This window comes from Thalassophryne amazonica, chromosome 16 (assembly GCF_902500255.1).
Source record: "Thalassophryne amazonica chromosome 16, fThaAma1.1, whole genome shotgun sequence".
NCBI lineage: Eukaryota > Metazoa > Chordata > Actinopteri > Batrachoidiformes > Batrachoididae > Thalassophryne > Thalassophryne amazonica.
In genome coordinates this window covers 12,412,439-12,434,024 of record NC_047118.1, presented here as the reverse complement: position 1 = coordinate 12,434,024, position 21,586 = coordinate 12,412,439, and the positions used below count along the sequence as shown (strand labels likewise).

Genomic DNA, 21,586 nt, shown 5'->3' with positions numbered 1-21,586 from the left:
TACCTTTAAGTCATGCTTGATTATTGTTTTCCAAGTTGTTCTGATTTTATTCCAGGCAGATTATACAGATGCCACCAAATGCACAATTTACAAAACTAATCCAGTTGCCATGAGTAAATGTAGAATATTTGAGTGTGGGGGTATTTTCGTAGCATCGGAAATCCATGACATTCCTAGCTGATTGCTATTCTGATAAATAGAGAGATACCTGGTAAATCAATCCAATCCCGTTTAACTTATCTAAAAAAAATAAATAAATGCTATCTTCTTGTAACTTACTAACTTCAATAAGAACATAATAAGGACAAATTATTTCAAGACTGACTTCGATGCACCAAATCAATTCAAAAATCAACATTGTTTTGCCAATGTCATGTCCCATAGACATGCCTGCCATCTGCTGGATTGTGAGTGAATGGTGGATTAATGATGGATTAGAAGCAGGTGTGGTTGTCAGAGAGACAGGCTGTGTCCATGGGAAAATGTACTAAATCAAAGAAATGAATCGTTGAATCGTCTGTTGCTTCACAGTGGTTACGTAATAAAATTCAGATAACATGGTTATATTGCCGCACAACCCTGCATGTATCCGAAGCCAACACTTCTTCCTTTTTCTCTCGGTCTAGCTCAAAATATGTACAGTGCTGATGCTGCATAAAGCTCGCCATTTCCTTTCAAAGCCTACAGGTCTAATGGCCAACAAGGCCTCTGCTGCCGGTGTGTCATAACTTGTGCACTGCACACAACGTGACACGGTGACTTACTGTGCAGGTGACATAACTTAGCATTGCGTAACATTTGAAGTTTCCCACCTTACGGTCAGTGCACGGGCGGTTCGGCCGACACTATGTAACTGTGAGCTGCTGTGACTCTTAGTCAGATCTTCCATTGAGCTCTCTGCCAGCTTTTCTTTCTCTGATAGGGTGCCCCCATTTTCAAGTCCTTCCGTGTCAAACCTATATCATTAAAAAATACAAGACAAACATTCTACAGATAAATTCATTTAGAAATAATACATGCATTGAAGACTAAACTGTTGTTGTTGAAGATCAATCAATCAATCAATCAATTTTTTTTTTATATAGCGCCAAATCACAACAAACAGCTGCCCCAAGGCGCTCCATATTGCAAGGCAAGGCCATACAACAATTATGTAAAACCCATTGATGATGATGATGATGATGATGATGATGGGGAGGACGAGGTAAAAATAACAATAATGACAGCAAGAATATTAAAGAACAGCTGTTTTTAAGAAGAAGAATGACTAAATCATAATATTAAAAACATTTGATGAATAACGATGATGAAGCAAAAATAACAATGCCAACAATAATGTTAAACAAAGCATAAATTTGTTTATTATTATTATAGTGATGATGAAGCAAAAATAACAAAAGCAGTCATGACAATAATATTAAAGTATATCATATTTTAATAATAATAAATAAATAATGGACAAAAACAATTAATACATCATAAACAAGAAATAAATTTTATTGTCTGATGATGATGATGATGAAGTAAAAATAACAGCAATGATGACCATCATAATACGAAATAAAGAACAGCTCAGGCTTAGTAATATTAATGATAAAGTCTGTTAACAGTAAATGAATCCTAAACAATAAATAAAATTATTAATAACAATGAGGAGTAAAAATTAGAGGTGGGCAATACCAGGAATTTTGGTATTGATCCGATACCAAGTAAATACAGGCCCAGTATCGCCGATATCGATACTGATACTGATACTTTTTCATATTTAAGCTTCATAGATCCAAAGGATCCAAAAGACCTAGGATAGAATTTCGCCAAACATTGTACATGACAGCAAAATACTTTATTATCACAATCAACATTTTTGTTTAAAAAATATCACTCAACACAACTTAAAACAAAATCTTCTGAGGTAGAGGGCTGACAAACCACAATACAAGGGTGTGTTGCTCCGTGTTGTGTGACACAGCGCAGCACTGCTCTTACAGATAAGAGAGTTGACGCAGTCAGTGCGTGCGGGAGAGAAAAAAGTTTGAGTATCGATCTTTTTACACGAGGATAGTTCAATATCAATACCAGCAATGTTATCGATATTAGGATCGATCCGCCCACCTCTAGTAAAAATAACAATGATAATATTAAATAAAGAGTAACATATTTTTAAATAATAATGAATACCTCCAAAACAATGAATAAATTTGATTTATTAATGATGACAATGACGATTAATTGACGTAATTAAAAATAAAAACAGCAATGACAACAATAATAATAGTAAATAGTAAAGTGGGGGAGGTGATGGTCTAGTAGTTAAGGTGTTGGGCTTGAGACCACAAGATCCTCGGTTCAAATCCCCACCTGACTGGAAAATCACTAAGGGCTTTAATCCCCCATTGCTCCTGGTGTGTAGTGAGCGCCTTGTATGGCAGCACCCTGATATTGGGGTGAATGTGAGGCATTACTGTAAAGCGCTTTGAGTGTCTGATGCAGATGGAAAAGCACCATATAAATGCAGTCTATTTACCATTTAGTAAATGAAGAATAATTGAGTTTTTAAGAAGAACAGCAATAACAAATCATAAGCAATAAACCAAATTTTATTATTAATAATAATGGTGATGATTGTACTCACGAGGCATCACTTTGTGCATGTGAGAGGTATTCCACCAAAACATCCAGACCATTGTTCTGCTCATTGAGGAACTCTTGAGCCCATCTACAAATAGACAAAATATAAAAATATTTTATGTGCTCACAAAATGACTGAGACTAACATTATGAAAAAAAATTATAGAAAGAGATTAGTATGAACATTTTAATGGTGAAAAGATAAATCTAATGGAAGAGGATGTCTGAAAGTGCAGTTTAACACATTTACCCAATGTGGTTGGTGCGAAGGGATATCTCCAAATCTTTAAGAACTTTGGTGGCCTCTTGGATCCGCTTTTTGACCTGACAAAGTAGAAGGTCTTAGAGTTACCACTCATGACAAGACATACAAAACCAAAGATGTGTCAAACATGAAAGGAAAAAGGTGCTTCTCACTGACCCTGCGGGACACCCCTCCTTGATCTTGGTAGAAGCTTTTGATTTTGGTCAGATAAGCAGAAGGGGGGCTCTTTACCTGGAAGCGCTCCTGAAGACGAGGGAATCACAAAAAGTGATGTCAGCAGTGACCTTGATAAAAGCTGCAAACAAATGATGGTGCCTGGATACATATTTACAGTTATCATTGTTTGCACCCGTAAACAGACACAAACCAATCTGTATCCATGGCAATGCCCACATCACTGCCACCACAGAAACTGTACTGCAGCATTTCTATGCTGTGTTCTAGCTACACCACATATCCTGTTTGAGTGCTGATGACATCAATTCGGGTATGTTTGCATGTGTGCATGTGTTATTATTATGTAAATATGACACATCTGTCATATATTATTAACAAATTCATGTTTGATTTGTTTTATGTTTTCATGATTAATAAAAACATGTCCATGAACAAATTGTAAGATCTGATTATTTCATCTACTCCTCTTGGGGCACAAAGGGTGGGAATATCAAAAGTCGACCATGAATTTTTCAGGAGTTATCATGTTCACAAAAATGTATGGGCACACCACCAGACTCACCTGATCACACACGAGTTCCCACTTCTTATCATTGTCATATTGGCTTAGTATCTTCAGTTTATCAGGGGGCAAGTTCATGTAGCTCTGAAAGAGAACAGAGAACATTAAAAACCTAAAGACTCTCCAGTGGTCAGAATTCGGTGGTGGGCCATAAGTGGTTGTTGGACTTTTAGCTGTATTTCTCAAGAAGTAACAATCACATTTTTTTCAGTGTGGCCTTGAATGTATATAATAAAACAATGGATTGGACTCACAAAAAAAGAGGTGGAACCAGCAAATATGAAAACCTTTTTTAGTTAAATTGCCGGAACAGGTATAAAAACTTGGGTCATTCTTTGCAGGTACAGCCCGATGTAACAATTTATCTTCCCCATCGTACCCCCTACCTTGGATAGCTTACCCCACCCCCCGCCCCCGATATCTTGCCAAAACGAAGTTTTGCAAGATATGTTTGTCAGTATGTATGTTTTTTTTTTGTTTGTTTGTTTGTAATCACTGTATTTTTCACCTTAAACTCCCTGTGCAGCACACAGTTTACATCGCAAACTCTTGCAAGTTCACATATAAGCAGCCCTAGTAAGGTACCTCTCAGTACACAAAAGGATCAAGCTCAAGGTCAAAGGTCAAGGTCACAGGAAGGTAAAACACTAAATTCGATGAAACAACTGTCCTGATAGTCCATGGACTAAGCAGGTTGTCGGTACCACTGAAGGTGACCAAATGACACTTAGAATCCAGCCTCAATGGATTCTTAGTGTCATTTGGATTGTTTGGGTTGATAGGGTTCTAAAAGGAATATTTTGCACCATCTGCTGTGCTTAGTTATCACGTTACAGGGTAACATACATATCTCACCCATCATAGTATCCAATGGACATCAACCTTGATTGACCTTTACTTTGGATGCCAAACATTTTAAACACTGTCAAAACTATTCCATTTATTAATCCTATTAGCTCAACCAATAATTTGCATAATTGTTTACTGTAATTGGAGCAACTTTAAAGTTTGCCCCCTTTACAAACTGAAACTGACATTTGTCACCATTTTTGCTGTTTTTTACCCCATAACTCCAGAATATATTATTCTGTTGATTCCTATATGCCACTCTTTATATTTATGACCTAGTTTCAAATTCACAATTTAAATTCAAATGTATTTATATAGCACATTTAAAACACAGCTGCAGCTGACCAAAGTGCTTCACAATAATAGCAATACAAAAGTGTAAAATATTAAAGGAAAAGAATAAAATAAATAAATAAATAAATAAATAATCTAAAAATACAGAGCAAAATAGCAGAGCAAAGCATACACCACTTAGCCAGTGTTGAAAGCCAGAGAGAAGAGATGGGTTTTCAGTCTGGACTTAAACTGTCCCAACGAACTCTGAGGATCTGACAGTCAGCGGAAGATCATTCCAGAGTCGTGGTGCTGCCACAGAAAAGGCTCTATCACCTCTGGATTTAAGCCTGGCTTTAGGAACAGCCAGGAGAAGCTGGTCAGCTGACCTCAGAGCCCTACGTGTGGTGTACGGCTGCAAGAGCTCACTCAGATACATCGGGCCTATACAGTGCAGACACTTAAAAACAATCAGCAAAACTTTATATTTAACATGAAAGCTGACAGGGAGCCAGTGTAAGGTGCAGAGCACAGGGGTGATGTGCTCATGCTTCTTTGTTTTAGTCAAAAGGCGGGCTGCAGCATTCTGTACACTCTGCAGGTGCTGTAAGGAGCGCTCATGGTCCAGCCCAACATAGAGAGCATTACAATAATCGAGACGTGACGTTATAAATGCATGGATAGCTCTTTCAAAATCAACTCGAGTAAAATAAGATTTAATCTTGGAAAGAGTCCTCAGCTGAAAGAAGCTGGCCCTGATGACAGAGCTGATGTGCTTATCAAATCTGAACAATGGGTCAACTATCACCCCTAGATTTTTTACAAAAGGGCAGCAAAAAGTGGACAGAGGACCAATAGCACTGTCTTGTCCTTGTAGAGGGTTACTTTGCCCGAACACTAAAATCTCAGTTTTATTTTTATTAAGATTCAGAAAATTAACTCTCATCCAGACTTGTACATTATTCAGACAGTCCTGTAGTATTTTTACAGCAGCCTGGGTATCACACGAAATTACAGGAAGGTAAATCTGAATGTCGTCTGCAAAACAATGAAAACAGACTTTGTGCTTTTTTAAAAACAGACCCAAGAGGGATCATGTACAAAGCAAAGAGAAGTGCTAAAATTGAGCCCTGGGGCATGCCATATTTAAGAGGAGACACAGAGGAAGAGTACTGTCCTACATTAACAGAAAAACTTCTGTTGGAAAGATAGGACTGAAACCAATTTAGCGCTGAACCCTTAATACCTATGTGCGTCTCGAGGCGAGTCACAAGGACACTGTGGTCCACTGTGTCAAAGGCTGCAGATAAATCTAAAAGCAGAAGAACCACAGAGTTCCCAGCATCAACAGTTAAAAGAAGGTCATTGAAGACTTTTAAAAGGGCTGTTTCAGTACTGTGTCTTAATTTAAAACCAGATTGAAACTTCTCCCCTATTTCAAAAGATCCAGATAAGCCTGCAATTGGTCATAAACAGCTTTCTCTAAGACTTTAGACACAAATGGCAATTTAGAGATCGGTCTATAGTTGGACAACACATTTGGGTCAAGATTGTTCTTTTTGATGAGCGGCTGGACTACAGCATGTTTTAGAGCTGACAGAAAACAGCCACTTGATAGAGAAGCGTTCACAAGTTCAGCAATGTATGGACCAATACACTGAAAAGCATCTTTAAACAAATGACCTGGAACAATGTCCAAAGTGCAGGAAGAAGACTTAAGATGATTAACAATTTTAGTCAGCTCACAAATAGATACAGGATTAAAACAATCAAAAACAGCATGACACACGGATGGATCTGCTGACTCCACCTCAGATACAGGACATGATCTAAGGTCAGAGATTTATCTCTGAAATAAGAGAGAAAATCATCACAAAGGCTGGCCGAAGGCACAGCAATATTGCTCGCACGAGGATTTATGAGTGAATTCAGAGTATTAAAAAGCACTTGAGGTTTATGACAGTTTGAAGATACAAGATCTGACATGAATCTAGTTTTAGCAGCTTAGTTTGTACAAAAGAGATTTGAGAAAGGTCGCAGACATTATAGGCCCCTCATTTTCATATGTTTCTTTGCATCCTGTTGTGTCTGTGTGTATGTGCTTGTGTGCGTGTGTGTGTGTGCACACACTACTGTGTGTTCTGTACATATACTGCGGATATTTTATGCAAAACTAAATTGGAGTATTTTCCATCACATCACATATTTCAGATTGCCAATCAGGTCAATATATTTGTAGAGTATATATGGAAGGGGGATTTAAAGATACTTCAGAATAGGAAATATTACTATTGTAGATAGCTATAGATACATACAGAAAGAATACCAGTATTGTTCACCGTCAATCAGACTGCTTCATCTGGGAACATAAAACATCCATGAAATATAGAGTTTAAAAGTTGCTCTATCCTGACTGGGCCTTATCGAGGTTTGGGTTAATCAGTGCTGCCCTGTAGATTTTTTTTTTAATCTTTATTTAACCAGGATAACTTATTGAGATCAAGACAATCTCTTTTTCAAGAGTGTCCTGGCCAAGAGGCAGGGCAGAGTTACTTACACAGTTGCATTTACATAGAAAAAAGACACTTGAATGAGATAATACAATCAAGTAATACAATCAGGTAAAACATCTATAGGTCAGAGCCATCAAGAGTGATTTAAAAGTGTTAAGTGGCACTAGGTCTTTCAGTCTAATGTTGGAATGTTGCCTGTCAGGTGTGGGGGGAAGAGTTCCAGGGTGGGGTGGAAGATATCCTAGGATATCCATGGGGGAAGCTATACTTTTACACCAGATTCACACCCAAGATCTCAAGTATTACCTACATCCTGTGGGTACTCATGGAATGTGAGCTCAAATTTACACCGTTTATTTGAACCCTACTTTTATTTTTGGAACGCATTTGATTGTAGAGAAGCTTGAATCTTCAACTGGACTGGGTTGCTTGACGCGAGGACGTTTTGCTTCAAATCGCAGAAGCTTCCTCAGCTAAAATTCTTGCTCTGGTAGTCTGACTTCTGTCTTGACTCTTGTAGAGAAGAATAACAGAAGCCACAAAAGCTGGCGTTTTAAACCTAACCAGACCCCTCCTACCGAGAGGCAGACTGCTATAGGCTAGTGACTAAACAATAGCTCTAATTAGCACCTATTGTGCTCTAGTTAGCACCCTCCTAATGACAGGGCAGCTGTCCCTCCTAATGATGGGACTGACGCCTCTCCTGACGGCTCCCCTGACAACTCTCCTGATGATGTGAATGACTCATTACCATGAACAAAAGACTGAAACTGCTTTGACCTGAGTACAGGGGACAAAGCGTGTCTCAGACCCCCTCCCCGGTTAAGGCTGGGTTTCAACTGTTTCACATAAAATGCCTCCTTCACTCCTCTCTCAAACCATTTCCTTTCTCTGGCTAAGATTTTAACTTCCTTGTCCTCAAACGTGTGGTTAGTGTCTTTAAGGTGAAGATGAACTGCAGAATGAGGTCCACAGGTGCCCTCTCTGCGGAGCTGGTATAGCCTTTTGTGTAATGGCTGCTTAGTCTCACCTATGTAGTGTTCATTACAGTTTTCCTGACATCTGATAGAATACACTACATTCCTCTGTTTGTAACTAGGGATCCTGTCCTTAAGGTGAACTAATTTCTGTCTCAAGGTGTTAACAGGTTTAAAGTAAACTGGGATTTTGTACTGTCTGAAGATCCTCTGTAGTTTTTTCCCTACTAATGCTAAATAAGGGAGAGACACTCCTCTTCTTCTTGGCTCCGTCTCCTGTCTGTCTGGTCTCTTTGTTCTTTGAGACTTTTGCACTTTATCCAGGGACCATCGTGGGTAACCACATACTGTGAGGGCTTTCCAGACATGTTGTTGTACTTTAGCCCTTCCCTCTGTAGTTGTGGGCACCTGTAGGGCTCTGAGTTGAAGAGTCCTGATCACCCTGAGCTTGTGTTCAAGGGGGTGGTTTGAGCCAAAGAGCAGATATTGGTCAGTGTGAGTGGGTTTTCTGTAAACCCGTCTGGAGTACAACAACATGTCCAGAAAGCCCTCAGACCCCCTCCCCAGCCTTAACCAGGGAGGGGGTCTGAGACACGCTTTGTCCCCTGTTTACAATGGGGTACTCTGGTCAAAGCAGTTTCAGTCTTTTGTTCATGGTAATGAGTCATTCACATCATCAGGAGAGTTGTCAGGAGAGTCGTCAGGGGAGCCGTCAGGAGAGGTGTCCATCCCATCATTAGGAGGGTGCTAACTAGAGCACAATAGGTGCTAATTAGAGCTATTGTTTAGTCACTAGCCTATACATTCATTCATTCATTTAATTTATTTGTGCAAGGACAGCATACAATTACATTATGCTCATTGAGCAGAGATGTTTGTACCAGATTATAGATGCAACAGCTAATTTCCATCTGTAGTCCTTGAGGGTCAGGGGGATACACATAGGGCTATTAAATACATCACAAACAACACCTACAAAATATGTAATACTAAATTCATAAAATATATAATATTAAATTCATTCTTATGTCATTCATCTCTAAAATACTGTATCATATCAAAACATTTATAGCAGTCTGCCTCTCGGTAGGAGGGGTCTGGTTAGGTTTAAAACTCCAGCTTTTGTGGCTTCTGTTATTCTTCTCTACAAGAGTCAAGACAGAAGTCAGAGTACCAGAGCAAGAATTTTAGTTGAGGAAGCTTCTGCGATTTGAAGCGAAACATCCTCGCGTCAAACAACCCAGTCCAGTTGAAGATTCAAGCTTCTCTACTATGGAAACCACCTGGACAACTGAGAGCCTTCACAGAAACGCATTTGATCCTGAGAATTTGTAGGATTCCTAGTTGCTGGGCACCTTGCTTACATGGACCTGGTGTTGGGCAAAAGCTGCTGAATCCAGTGAATTAGATGTCTTTACCAGTGAGGAATGAGTCACTGATCTGACTTTGCAGATGATGCCATGATCTTTGTTTAATCAATGGCTGAATGACCTTGTTGCAACACTCGAGAAGCTGAGGGAAGAGGATGAGTGTCCGGGTTTGCAACTGACCTAGCTCACGACTACAATCCAGGCTTTCAATGACTTTCTGTACTCAGCAATCAACAGTGGTCTCCATGTGGTGAAAGTGTCAAACTTGTTAAGAGATCCTATTATGATGGGTGATTTCACTGATTAACTGATTCCATCTGCTCAAAGTCATGTTAATCAGTGAAATCATCTGGTGGAGTGGGTGGTTGTAAAGAAAACCTGCACCCCCTCAACCCTTTCTGGAACAAGTTGAATACCCCTGCTCTAGGGGATGGTAAGGTAAGACATTACTCGTGTGAAATGCCTTAAGGCATCTTTGTTGCGATTTGATGGTGTATAAATGAAATAAATTTAATTGAGTCCTAGATGAGGACAACTATGGGCATTGTGAGGAAGCATCAAGTTAGACACTGTGAAATGCAGGTTGTTTTTGTGCACTGAGGACTGCAGTGACTGAACAAGGCCAAAGGGACATCCTTGTATCACATGGTGGTAGCAGAGAAACAGCTAATTTGAGAATATAAGGATGGACCTTTGCTCCACCTGGGGGATACTAATTGGATTCTAGGGCTGTTTTCTGGGGTGGTGGTGGATGCTACAAAACCTGACATTAACAGTTTTTTCATAATCATAACATGTCTTTAGGTTTCTGTCAGTTCAAGATGCAGTTTGCACAGACGTAGAACCCCCACCCACCTCCACACCTTTTTGGTGCAGGTTTAATCAGTGGTACTGCCCAAAAATAGTTTCACTTTGACTTCCTGTCTCCTGCTTGCATTCAAATAGCTGAGGCACTTTCGAATTAAATGTCATACTTCGAACCAGTATCGGAGCTCGATACACCTTGGTTCATCACACAAGAGAGATTGAATTCAATAAGAGTTTAAATGCTCTTTAGGTAACCATTCATGGTAAGAATTTTCTTTCAGTTGCACTATACATGTCCAAGATACATGGCAATTGATGAACTAGAAGAGCTTCCAAAGGCAAGACCAATCATCTTGCATCCTGTCAAACTAATATAGCATAAAATCAATACTAAAGTTTGTAGTTGGGGTGTAATGGATTACAAGACTCACATTCTGGATAAGAACACAGTTTATAGTAACAGATTGGGTAAATTTTCAGATCAGCAAAAAAAAAAAAAAAAAAGCAGACAAATGTAACTTTGCTTTCCATTTATATACAGAACTTAAACAATGAAAACAAGGATCATGCCCCCCCCCCGCTCATGAAGAAAAGCAAGGTGGTCAAGGTTTTAGGATTTTTAAATAAAATATAATTGTTTTATTAAACTATGATATGAACAGTATCAGTGAATATAAATGGCCTTTGTCAAAATCATAAAATGTAATAAAAAGAAAAACTAAAACAAAGCATACTGAGTTTAGAACTTCGAATTCTTTTTCAAAAAGGTGAGAATGTTTCTATTGTCTGGTGAGACCGTAACAACAACAATAATTACTTTTTAAAATACTTTTTTACACTCACTGATTTGAATGATCTGCACATTCTGTTTTCAGTTCCAGATATTTCAGAGTGCTTCTTTCCATGCTTTGACCCCCCTCTATGTCAACCCACTCCACAGGCTGCCTCAGGGTTGCCACCTTTCAGAAATGAAAATAAAGGACGCCCACCACGGCTCCTCGGGGCCACTACCACCACCCAATGAGTGGTATATTTAATTTTGAAGAAATAATTTATTCATACTTAAAGCCTTAAGTGCTTTATTAACATGAAACTGTTAATGATAAACTGTGCAGTCACTGACAAGTGCAATAATAAACATAAATATTAAGGAAAACAGACCAATAATTTTAATCTTTAACGTGAGGACATTTTTACTTTAAGAGGAAATAAAAAATAAAAATACTTGTTTGCCTACAGTTTGCCTTGCACCCATTGCTACTAATGCTGTCAAGCCAGGGGTTTGACCCTTCCCACTTGCGTCTGTACATTTGCAAACATTTTTGCTTCTTTGGATGTGGTGGAGTTTCCTCGCTACAGGACCTGACGCAAGCTGCAGCGATGACATTGTTCATTATTCAGTTTTGATGAGTGTGTGTGTGAGAAATTTATGAAAATACAGAACAATTTAGGTCCAATACAGGATGCAACAATTAACTGTCAAATAAAGGGCAATTCTGTATTTTAAGGAATGGGTGGCAACCTTAGGCTGCTTCCACTGGAGCACAAGGAGGCAGAAACGGTTCAGTTCTGTCTGTGAACGCACAAATGCTTTTCCCCACTCTCAACTACTTTGATTCCACTGCAACTCTGCATCAAGAAAAGCTGTTATTACTTTATAAAAAACAATTCACCATGAAAATGAATCTGCATCCCACACTACTATGTAAACGTTGCAATTAATCCATGATTTATATGCCAAAACAAGTGGGATGGTCTGTGTGGGTGAGGGATCGACTATGGTCCATTACACCACTAGTTTATATCTAAATATGTCCCATGGACGCTGAGGTGAAAGTTAAAGCAAAGAAGCTGCTACATGACACACTGTCTCTTCCTGTGGGGGGAGGAGTTTTCACCTTTTTGCCAGACACCCCATGGGCATGTCCCACAAAGCAAGCAGGTTAGTGCAGCAGATAACACAATATTTACAGAGGAATCCTTCAAATGGTGATGCAAGCACCAAATTCAACACAAATACTCCTTAGACATTACTCTTTTGAAAAAACAGAGTAGCCACTTGAATTTTCAGTCAATTGAAGAATTACACAGGGGTCAAAATTTAAAAATGCTCCAATCATACTGAAAACTATACCACATTATTTGTCTGAACCTAAAGATTCCAAAAAGGTATAGTTTCAACTACCAACGAGTAAATGTTATGGAATTATGGGGTAATAACAGCAAGAATGGTGGCAAAGGTCAATTTCAGTTTGTACAGGGGTCAAAAGTTGAAGTTACTCCCCATTTTCTTCCGCTTTATCCGGAGTCGGGTCGCGGGGGCAGCAGATCAAGCAAAGCCGCCCAGACATCCCGATCCACACACACCTCCCCCAGCTCCTCCGGGGGAACCCCAAGGCGTTCCCAAGCCAGCCGAGAGATGTAGTCCCTCCAGCGTGTCCTGGGTCTTCCCCAGGGCCTCCTCCCAATGGGACGTGCCCAGAACACCTCTCCAGCGAGGCGTCCAGGGGGCATCCGGAAAAGATGCCCGACCCACCTCAACTGATTCCTTTTGACGTGGAGGAGCAGCGGCTCAACTCCGAGCTCCTCCCGAGTGACCGAGCTCCTCACCCTATCTCTAAGGGAGCGCCCAGCCACCCTGTGGGGGAAACTCATCTCGGCCGCCCGTACTTGCGATCTCGCTCTTTCAGTCATGAGCCAAATCTCATGACCATAGGTGAGGATCGGAACGTAGATCGATCGGTAAATCAAGAGCTTTGCCCCCCTACTCAGCTCTCTCTTCACCACGACGGTCCGATACAGCGACTGCATCACTGCAGATGCTGCACCAATCCATCTATCAATCTCACGCTCCATCCGTCCCTCACTCGTGAACAAGACCCCGAGATACTTAAACTCCTCCACTTGAGGCAAGGACACTCCACCGACCTGAAGAGGACAAAGCACATTTTTCCGGTCGAGAACCATGGCCTCAGATTTGGAGGTGCTGATTTCATCCTGGACGCTTCACACTCGGCTGCAAACCGCCCCAGTGCATGCTGAAGGTCCTGATTTGACGAAGCCAACAGAACCACATCAGAAGTTACTCCCATTTTGGTAAAAATTGATGCACATTATTGGTTGAGTTAACAGCGTTTCAGAAAGGAATAGTTTACACCATCTGTCATGCTTAGTTATCATGTTACAGGGTAACACGTCACATGTCATAGAATTCAATGGATGTCAACATTGTTTGACCTTTACTTTGGAGACCAAACATTCAACACAATCAAAACTATTCCATTTATTAATCCTATTAGCTCAACCAATAATTTGCACCATTTTTTTTACCAAAATTGGAGTAACTTCAACTTTTGACCCCTGTACAAACCGAAACTGACCTTTGTCACCATTCTTGCTGTTATTACCCCATAACTCCATAACATTTACTCGTAGACAGTTGAAACTATACCTTTTTGTAATCTTTAGGTTCAGACAAATAATGTGGTATAGTTTTCAATATGATTGGAGCATTTTTAAATTTTGACCCCTGTGTAATTCTTCAATTGACCTTTCTCTGACCACCTATTGAAAATTTAAGTGGCTACTCTGTTTTTTCAAAAGCGTAATGTCTAAGGAGTAAATGTGCCAAATTTGGTGCTTGCATCACCATTTGAAGGGTTGTTTCAGTTATTTGCTGTACTTGGTGCAGAATTCTATATTTTATTATATTGTATTGTATTATATATGTCACAGATGGGTAAAATTAGATACTTCAGGCCTCAAATTTCCTTTTAAAAGGAGTGCTTTGACATGTGTAGTCACAAAACTGAGGGAATTTAGAAATGTTTGGTCCTTTTTTGGAGAATTAACCAGGTGTCAAGCCATATTTTTACATATATTTGTAATAAAATGCTCTTAAAAATTATTTTAAAAAGGGCCTTCACAATCTGCTGAACCTCTGAGCAACTGCATTGACAACAGAAATGGAACTGTGATGATGATGACTGAAAGACAATGAATACATATTTAAATTATACCACCTTACATGTATTTTGATCTAAGATGTTTTCATTTCTTCAACAGGGTACTGAGCAACACTGTGTTCAAAGATGATCATAATACCCATTGTTTTCCCACAAAAAAAAAAAAAAAAAAAAATTGACAGCACCCATGACCAGTATTTACAGTTTTTTTTTTTTTCAAACTATTCATTTTCTGACTAATATAATGTGGTCACAGATTTTTTTTTTTTTTTTTTTGCATCAAGCATTCTAAGCAGTGGCTGTTTTTGCTTGCACATAAAAAACTTGAAAACGGAAACAGTCAGTTGCTTTTTTTCTTAGTGTTTCATACTCAGTGGGAACAGGGAGGTGGCTCACTGTGGTTTTTGTGGTTCAACACGTACCCAACAATTACACACACAAAAAAACATTTAAATATATTAATTTACATGAGCTCACAAGATGCTTCACTGTAAAATATCTCAGAAACTGTGTGGAAGCAGTGAATCCCACTTCCTGTTACTCAAAGCCAAAATACGGTCATCGGGTATTGCAAAGACTTTCCGTCTGTCCACCTGTCTGTGCTCAGCATAACTCCAGTCCTATAACTGCCAGGGTCTTTAAATTCACAGGGAGCATTCTTGGAACACAGACCTTGGACAAGTTCAAAGATGGCTAACCTTGACCTATTTTAAGAGGTCAAAAGGTCACATTCTGTTTATTATTTTTAATGCAGCTAAGCGTTTTTTAGCACTGCGTTATATCTTTTGGGTACTGACATTTAGTTCCTCAAGTGTTTAAGCATTAATTCTCACAGCTGAAAGTGCAGAGACGTGTGTGTCTGTGTTTGTTTGTGACCAAAAGAAAATGACTAAAAGAGGAACAGGAGTTTGTGCTTTTAGATATAGAACGAACCTCACACAGCCTAAAACAACACACGCAGACTTAATTGTCAACTCAGAATGACTTTATTTCTCTTTCACACCTACGTGACATTTTCATATCAACTTATTTCTTATAGCTGGTGATACTGACATTCACTGAACATTTTACACTTAACATTTTTAACATTTTGCACCAGAATTGCAAGATAAATGTTTATGGTTATATAGATTGTTTTTGTAATTGTAATAAAATATTCCGAAGAAAAACACACTTTTTGCAGATTGTGTCAACGGGCTTTACAATCTATATTATATATTTGCAGAAAAGGAAAAAAATAAAATGAAACAATGAGTAAATCACCTGGAGGGGGCGCTCTATTTGGTAATTAATGACAAGTGTTTTGAAAGGAAGTGCTCTCGCTGAATTAGGGCAGGAAGTGTGGCCATAAAATGCTACATTTGTCATTTGTCAAAGTCAAGGATCGAATCAGAACTCAATTAACTATGCTGCTGTATTTGTGTTATTATTATTATTATTATTATTGTAAAACAAAAAATTCAGGTATGAAGGTGGCCATGTTGTCGACAAACGACCTTGCTGTTTGACCTTGAAGAAATTTTAGAGGTCAGATTGTTTTTGTGCCACATTAAATTCCAGAATTCCAGATTAATTTGTTTGGGTTTTGACTGAAACAAAGACAACAAATTTGTAATTGCTGATGGTTCTGAACAGGGCAGCACAGTGCTTAGTGGTTAACACTGTTGCCTCACAGCAAGAAGGTCATGGGATTGATTCCCACCTGTGGTCTGTTTGGGTTTTCCATATTTAAATACATGCAGGTTAGGTGAATTGGAAACTTTATAACTGCCCAGGTCTCCCTTGCAAAAGAGATCTTGATCTCAAGGGGACGAACCTGGTCATTTTAAAAGTATGACTGTATGGTTTTTTTTTTTCTGTGCCCCAAACTCTATTTTAAAATTTTGAACAATTGTAGAACTCTTGTAGAATTCTAACATCTTGGCAGAAATGAACAGAACAATTGCAATGGCAGCGTGTGATTGGTCTTTGGACCTCTGGACTGGTAAAACACACATAAAACTTTCAAAAAGAAGAAGAAAATGAAGACAAAACTGCATTACCAATATAATCTGTTTATCTTCTAGAGGTGGAATGGAATGGAACAGTCCATCCAGTAAAAGGTTTGAAACTGTAAAGCTGTATGTTTGGATCAACCCTTTGAAGTGCTTTGAAGTGCAACAGGTTTGTTGTAGCTGTCAACAGTGTAGATTTGATTGTGTGTGGTGTTATGGGCTGGTTTTGTAAGTGATGGTTTTGTAAACGGAGGATCCCCAGTTCAAATGCACAGCCCACTGAAAAATTCTTCAGGTTTCTGGGGCGAGGTCCTAAATCTCCAAGTTGCTCCTGGTGTTTAATGTACCTCTTGCATGATAGCACCATGACAGTGGTGTATGAATGTGAGGCATCACTGTAAAACACATTGACTATAAGTGCAGTAGATCCATTATGATGTACAGGTAAAGCTGAACTAACCTTTCAAGTTCAGTTTTTAGTTATGAAGACTGCAGATCTTTGACCACACCCATCCAGACAAAATTATTCACTTTATATAACCTGCAATAATATTATGTGCAGGGTTATATTCAAACCAAATTCCAATTTGTAGTTCATTCTACCCCTGTACAAAAATGTTATGTTGCTCACTGCTCAGTGACTTTTGATCATGATCACTCATGTTTAATCATGACCTTCGCTGCAGATTACTAGTTGTTGATCCTATTGTTTGATCCTGATCACTCATCTCTTAACTTGATGTTTGATCATGATCATTTGTCTTTCATTCTGGTTACTAATGTTTGATCTTAATCACTCAGGATTGATCCTAATCTTAGATCTTGTTGGGCACCTTTTGCTCCAGTTCTTTATTCCTGATCTGTCATCTTTGATCCTGATCTTTGATCTGGGTTGCTGAAGTTAGGTCACATGTTCAAATTGTCCCTTGAGCTGGTTCTGCATGAATAAATTAATCAGCTCTTCCCTTTTGCAGATGATGTGGTTCTGTTGGCTTCATTAGACTGTGACCTCCGATGTGCACTGGGCAGGTTTAAAGCCAAGTGAGAAGCAACTGGGGTGAGGAGCAGCACCTATCAATTTTCTGAGACCATGGTCCTCAGTTGTTCCTTCTGGGTCAGGGAAAAGTTATTTCCCCAAGTGGTGGAGTGGGGGTAAATTGGAGTGTGAGATCAATAAATGGACTGGGGTGGTGTTTGATGTTTTACAAAAGCTGTTCTGGACTGGTGTGGTGAAGAAAGAGCTGAGCCAGAAGGCAAGAATCTCGATTTACACTCCTATCCTCACCAATGGTCATGAACTGTACAAAAGAAAAAGGTTGCAGATACAAATGACAGAAATGAGATTCCTCCATTTGGGTATCTGGGCTGAAACTCTGGTACAGGGTGAGAAGCTTGAATATCTGGAAGGGACTTGGAGTAGAGCCGTTGCTTCTTCATATCAAAAAGGGGTCATCTCAGATGGTTGGGGTATCTGGTGATGCCCCGTGGTCATCTCCCTAGCGAGGTCTTCCAGGCATGTCCAGCTGGAATTAGGGATTTTAATTCCCAGATGGCTTGGAAACATCTTAGGATTCCCCAGGAAGAGCTGGAGAACTTGGCCAAAGATGTGTAAATGTGAGATGAGCTGATTGATCTACTGTCACCGTGATGTGGTTCAAATAAGCAGCAGAAAATGAATAAAAGAGCTCCTCCTTGACCCAAATCTCTCAACCAAATTTCATTGAAAACTGTTCATGTCCTTCTGACTTCAAATGGATTAGCAGGAATACATGTTCCCACTGTAAAACTAAAGGGGCAGCTGGAGCAGAATACAGTTTGTCAGTTTGAACACTAGAGGTGATGTCTACTGGTTAAGAGTTGAGTTTAAGACCAGAGGATCATCAGTTCAAATCCCAGCCAGACTGGGAAATCCCTATAGGGCCTTGGGCAAGGTCTTTAATCCCACAATTGCACAATTGTGTGTAACTGAGCACCCTAACATCGTTATGGGTGAATGTGAGCCATCACTGTAAAGCGCTTTGAGTTTCTGATTCAGATGGAAAAGTACTATATAAATACAGTCCATTTAGTTTATGATGGGGGTATTCACTTCGGGATCAGTTTACTTTTCCCGAAGTTTACTTATTAACTGCACTCAGACAATGCACTTTATTGAATAACATTAATTTTTTCCATTTGATCCATGTATGGTTAGCACTGTTGCCTCACAGCAAGAAGGTTGTGGGTTTGATTCCCACCTGTGGCCTTTCTGTGTGGAGTTTGCATGTTCTCATCGTGTTTGGGTGTTTTGGGTTTCCTCCGGGTGTTCCGGCCTCCTCCCACATTTAAAGACATGCAGGTTTTAGGTGAATTGAAAATGTTACAGTTGTCCAGGTCTCGCTTGAAAAAGAGATCTTGATCTCAATGGGACTAACCTGGTTAAATAAAGGTTAAATTAAATGGTCTTGAGGGTTATTTGATTTTTTTTTTTAAATTACTTTGTTTCTTTTTTAAATTGTCCCATTTATGTCATGAGAGACATGTTTTCCAGTTTGTTGTAAGACTGTTGAAATAATGGTGAAATGTCTGCTTTCCGGTCTGTTGTGCAAATATGTTGCTCAACTTCCCCTCAGGCCCAGCTGCCAGTGCAGAGACTAATGACTTCACTTTCAAATCAGGCCTTTTCACATCAAACAGCGAGGTCCTCTGAACAAATCCAACAAGTTATTGATCATATTTTGACCACAATGTTACTCCGACTACAGAGAGTCAGTATTTGAAATGTCATGTCAAATGTTTAACGTACAGACACTCACCAGCACCACGTTGAAGCGTTCCTTCAGCTCCTCCTCCGGGGGCATTGGCAATTTTGGGGGAGCCGGCTGCTTCTTCTGCAATGTTGAAGCGGAATCGCTCATTCCTGAAACTGTCCCGGCTGAGTTCTTGGCCTCGTGGCCCTCGGCCACTTCCTGCTGCGACCCCCCTGCAGCCGCATTCCCCATCACTAATCTCCACAAGTAATCCAGGTGGAAAGCTTTAACAAAATCCTTCTCCTGAGAATTTGGTGTGTTCCACAAAAAAAATGGCTTGACAAATGTGGTTCGGTCTGAAAGACGACAGCAAGCGCATCTCAATCAAGCCACCTTTCTAGTAGCAGGAAGGCCAAACCCAGGCTAACTGGATCTGCCTTAGTCCAGAGGACTACTGACATGACTGGTCTTCATGGCCTCTCATCAACCTCTTCCTCCTCCGCCTCGACAAGCACATTTGAGAAATGCTCCTTGATGGTGCCTGAGACAGTTTGAAATAACCCACCGTTCTGCTTCTTTATTTTAGTTGATTGTGGTCTCTGCTGGTGACATCAGTGCTGCGTGAGAGGAAGGAGATGGGAGTTTGTCTGTGAGAGGCAGAAACCGCAGAAGCACAAAAGCAGAAGAGCAACTTCCTGTGCAAAACAGCAACAGAGTTTTAGGGCGGAGGCCAGAATGAAAGGTGACTGTGGTGTCCTTAGTCGGTGCAGCGAGAGAGATGGTGCAGGTTGGATATAAAGCAGAAACAACGGCAAAAACAAAGCAATCTGGCATAACAACTGTGGACACTCGTGTGGGATTAAGATTACATTTTTTTTGTTTGTTTTGGTTATTTTGGTGGTGGTGGTGGGGGTGGGGGGATTTGGGGAGGGGGGTGCAGCCTGAGGCCTGCCTTGGTGGTTGCCAATCAGGATCCAGGGTGATACTGTGACATGGTGCTGGATGCATAGATGTTCCTCCCAGTGACCTCCCACGTGACCTGATGGTGTGCATTCATATTGTTTGTAGCATATCACTGTGCTTAACAGCGCCCCACTGTGTGGAACATTGATATTGTGACATTACCTGACTCGTTTTTTTATTTTATTTTATTTATCAAACCTGTTAGCTTTTAATGAGTAAAGTAAGACAATACGGATTTTCTATAAAGGACACTTTACAGATTGTCAGAAATTAATATATAACCAAGAATCTTGTGCTGAAATATTTTTGTTACTGCTGCATGATGAATCAAAAAAAGTGAAAGCTGTCAGTTTTTGTGAAAAGGCTTAGCACTAAACTGGCTGATAAATGTTAAAATGTGCATTATGTTATGTTTGAGATGAAGGGTTTTTTAGGGTGTAAGTTGCTCGGACGATAATTAATTGTTTTCATGGTTTTAAAACTAGTAGCTTATGAGCTTATGAAATTTAAGAATTTATGAACAGCATGTGAAGGCAGCATTTAATAGGAGAATTTAAATTTGCTCTAGTTAAAAAAATATATATACTGCATATATAGTTTTAATAATGTGAAAATACTTTATTTATAAGATTTTGCGTTTTTATTGTTGATTCTTACCTTTTAATTTTTATATTTGTATACGAATCAAATCAAATCCCAGGGAAACCCCGCATGCCATATAGAAATAAAAGTGTAATTACAAAAAAGAAAAAAGATAAACACTTGTATTATTATTATTATTATTATTATGAGTCTCCAGTCCAAAAGGTGGCGCTAACGAATCGAGACGTTGATTGCCACTGACAAATCTGGAAAGAGGAGGAGGAGGAGGAAGAAGTAGTCGTAGTCGTGGTGGTTGTAGTCCAAAATGACCGATGCAGCGACGTCGCCAGAGGATCATTGGAAGGTAAAACAACCCCCCCCCCCCCCCCCAGTAAACTAACTTTAATATTGTTGTTTAAAAATTATCACATAGTTTGGATATGCCAGTAGTGATGTGAGAGTGACGTTGTTTGATTGTAACGCATGAAATGTAACGTTACGCGAAGTTTACCAGCGAGTTGGGCTTCGTTAGCTTGGCTGCTAGCATGTTACAAAGTAAACAAAACGTAAGAATGCATCTACCTCTCGGTTTTTTCCCTACTTTTTTGCATGTACGTACGTACGTACTACCAAATTGAATTTGAAATTCTAAAATGTAACTCAAAAAAAAAATCAACATTGCCATTTTTTTAATTTCTGTCGTTGTACATTCCTGTTTTACAGCCAACTTGTGTAGTGCAAAAATAGAAATTATTATTATTATTATTGTTATTAGTAGTAGTAGTAGTAGTAGTTTTAGGTTAAATGAGGATAACTGTTTTGATGTAGTATTAACTGGTGCTTCAACTGACTGCTTTCATTCTGGAATAATGAATTGATCAGTTTCAACTACAAATATTCAGAACGGGGGAATGAACATAAGTTATATAAAA

At 39.5% G+C, this 21,586-nt stretch overlaps 2 protein-coding genes across 2 annotated transcripts in view; one reads left to right on the top strand and one right to left on the bottom strand.

Moving 5' to 3' along the window:
* The window catches only part of fmnl1a (formin-like 1a), a 57,538-nt gene extending 37,622 nt beyond the window's left edge, over positions 1-19,916 (bottom strand). Inside the window, exons 1-6 of the mRNA XM_034190640.1 lie at positions 19,176-19,916; positions 3,633-3,716; positions 3,050-3,136; positions 2,879-2,952; positions 2,633-2,716; positions 813-956 (exon numbers count right to left, since the gene is read on the bottom strand). Of these exons, the coding sequence (XP_034046531.1) occupies positions 813-956; positions 2,633-2,716; positions 2,879-2,952; positions 3,050-3,136; positions 3,633-3,716; positions 19,176-19,361 (659 nt within the window). The 5' untranslated portion in view covers positions 19,362-19,916. The remainder of the gene's footprint in view (positions 1-812; positions 957-2,632; positions 2,717-2,878; positions 2,953-3,049; positions 3,137-3,632; positions 3,717-19,175) is intronic.
* Positions 19,917-20,929: 1,013 nt separating this feature from the next.
* The window catches only part of mlx (MAX dimerization protein MLX), a 19,886-nt gene continuing 19,229 nt past the window's right edge, over positions 20,930-21,586 (top strand). The window contains exon 1 of the mRNA XM_034189917.1: positions 20,930-21,018. Coding sequence (XP_034045808.1) covers positions 20,980-21,018 — 39 coding nt within the window. The 5' untranslated portion in view covers positions 20,930-20,979. The remainder of the gene's footprint in view (positions 21,019-21,586) is intronic.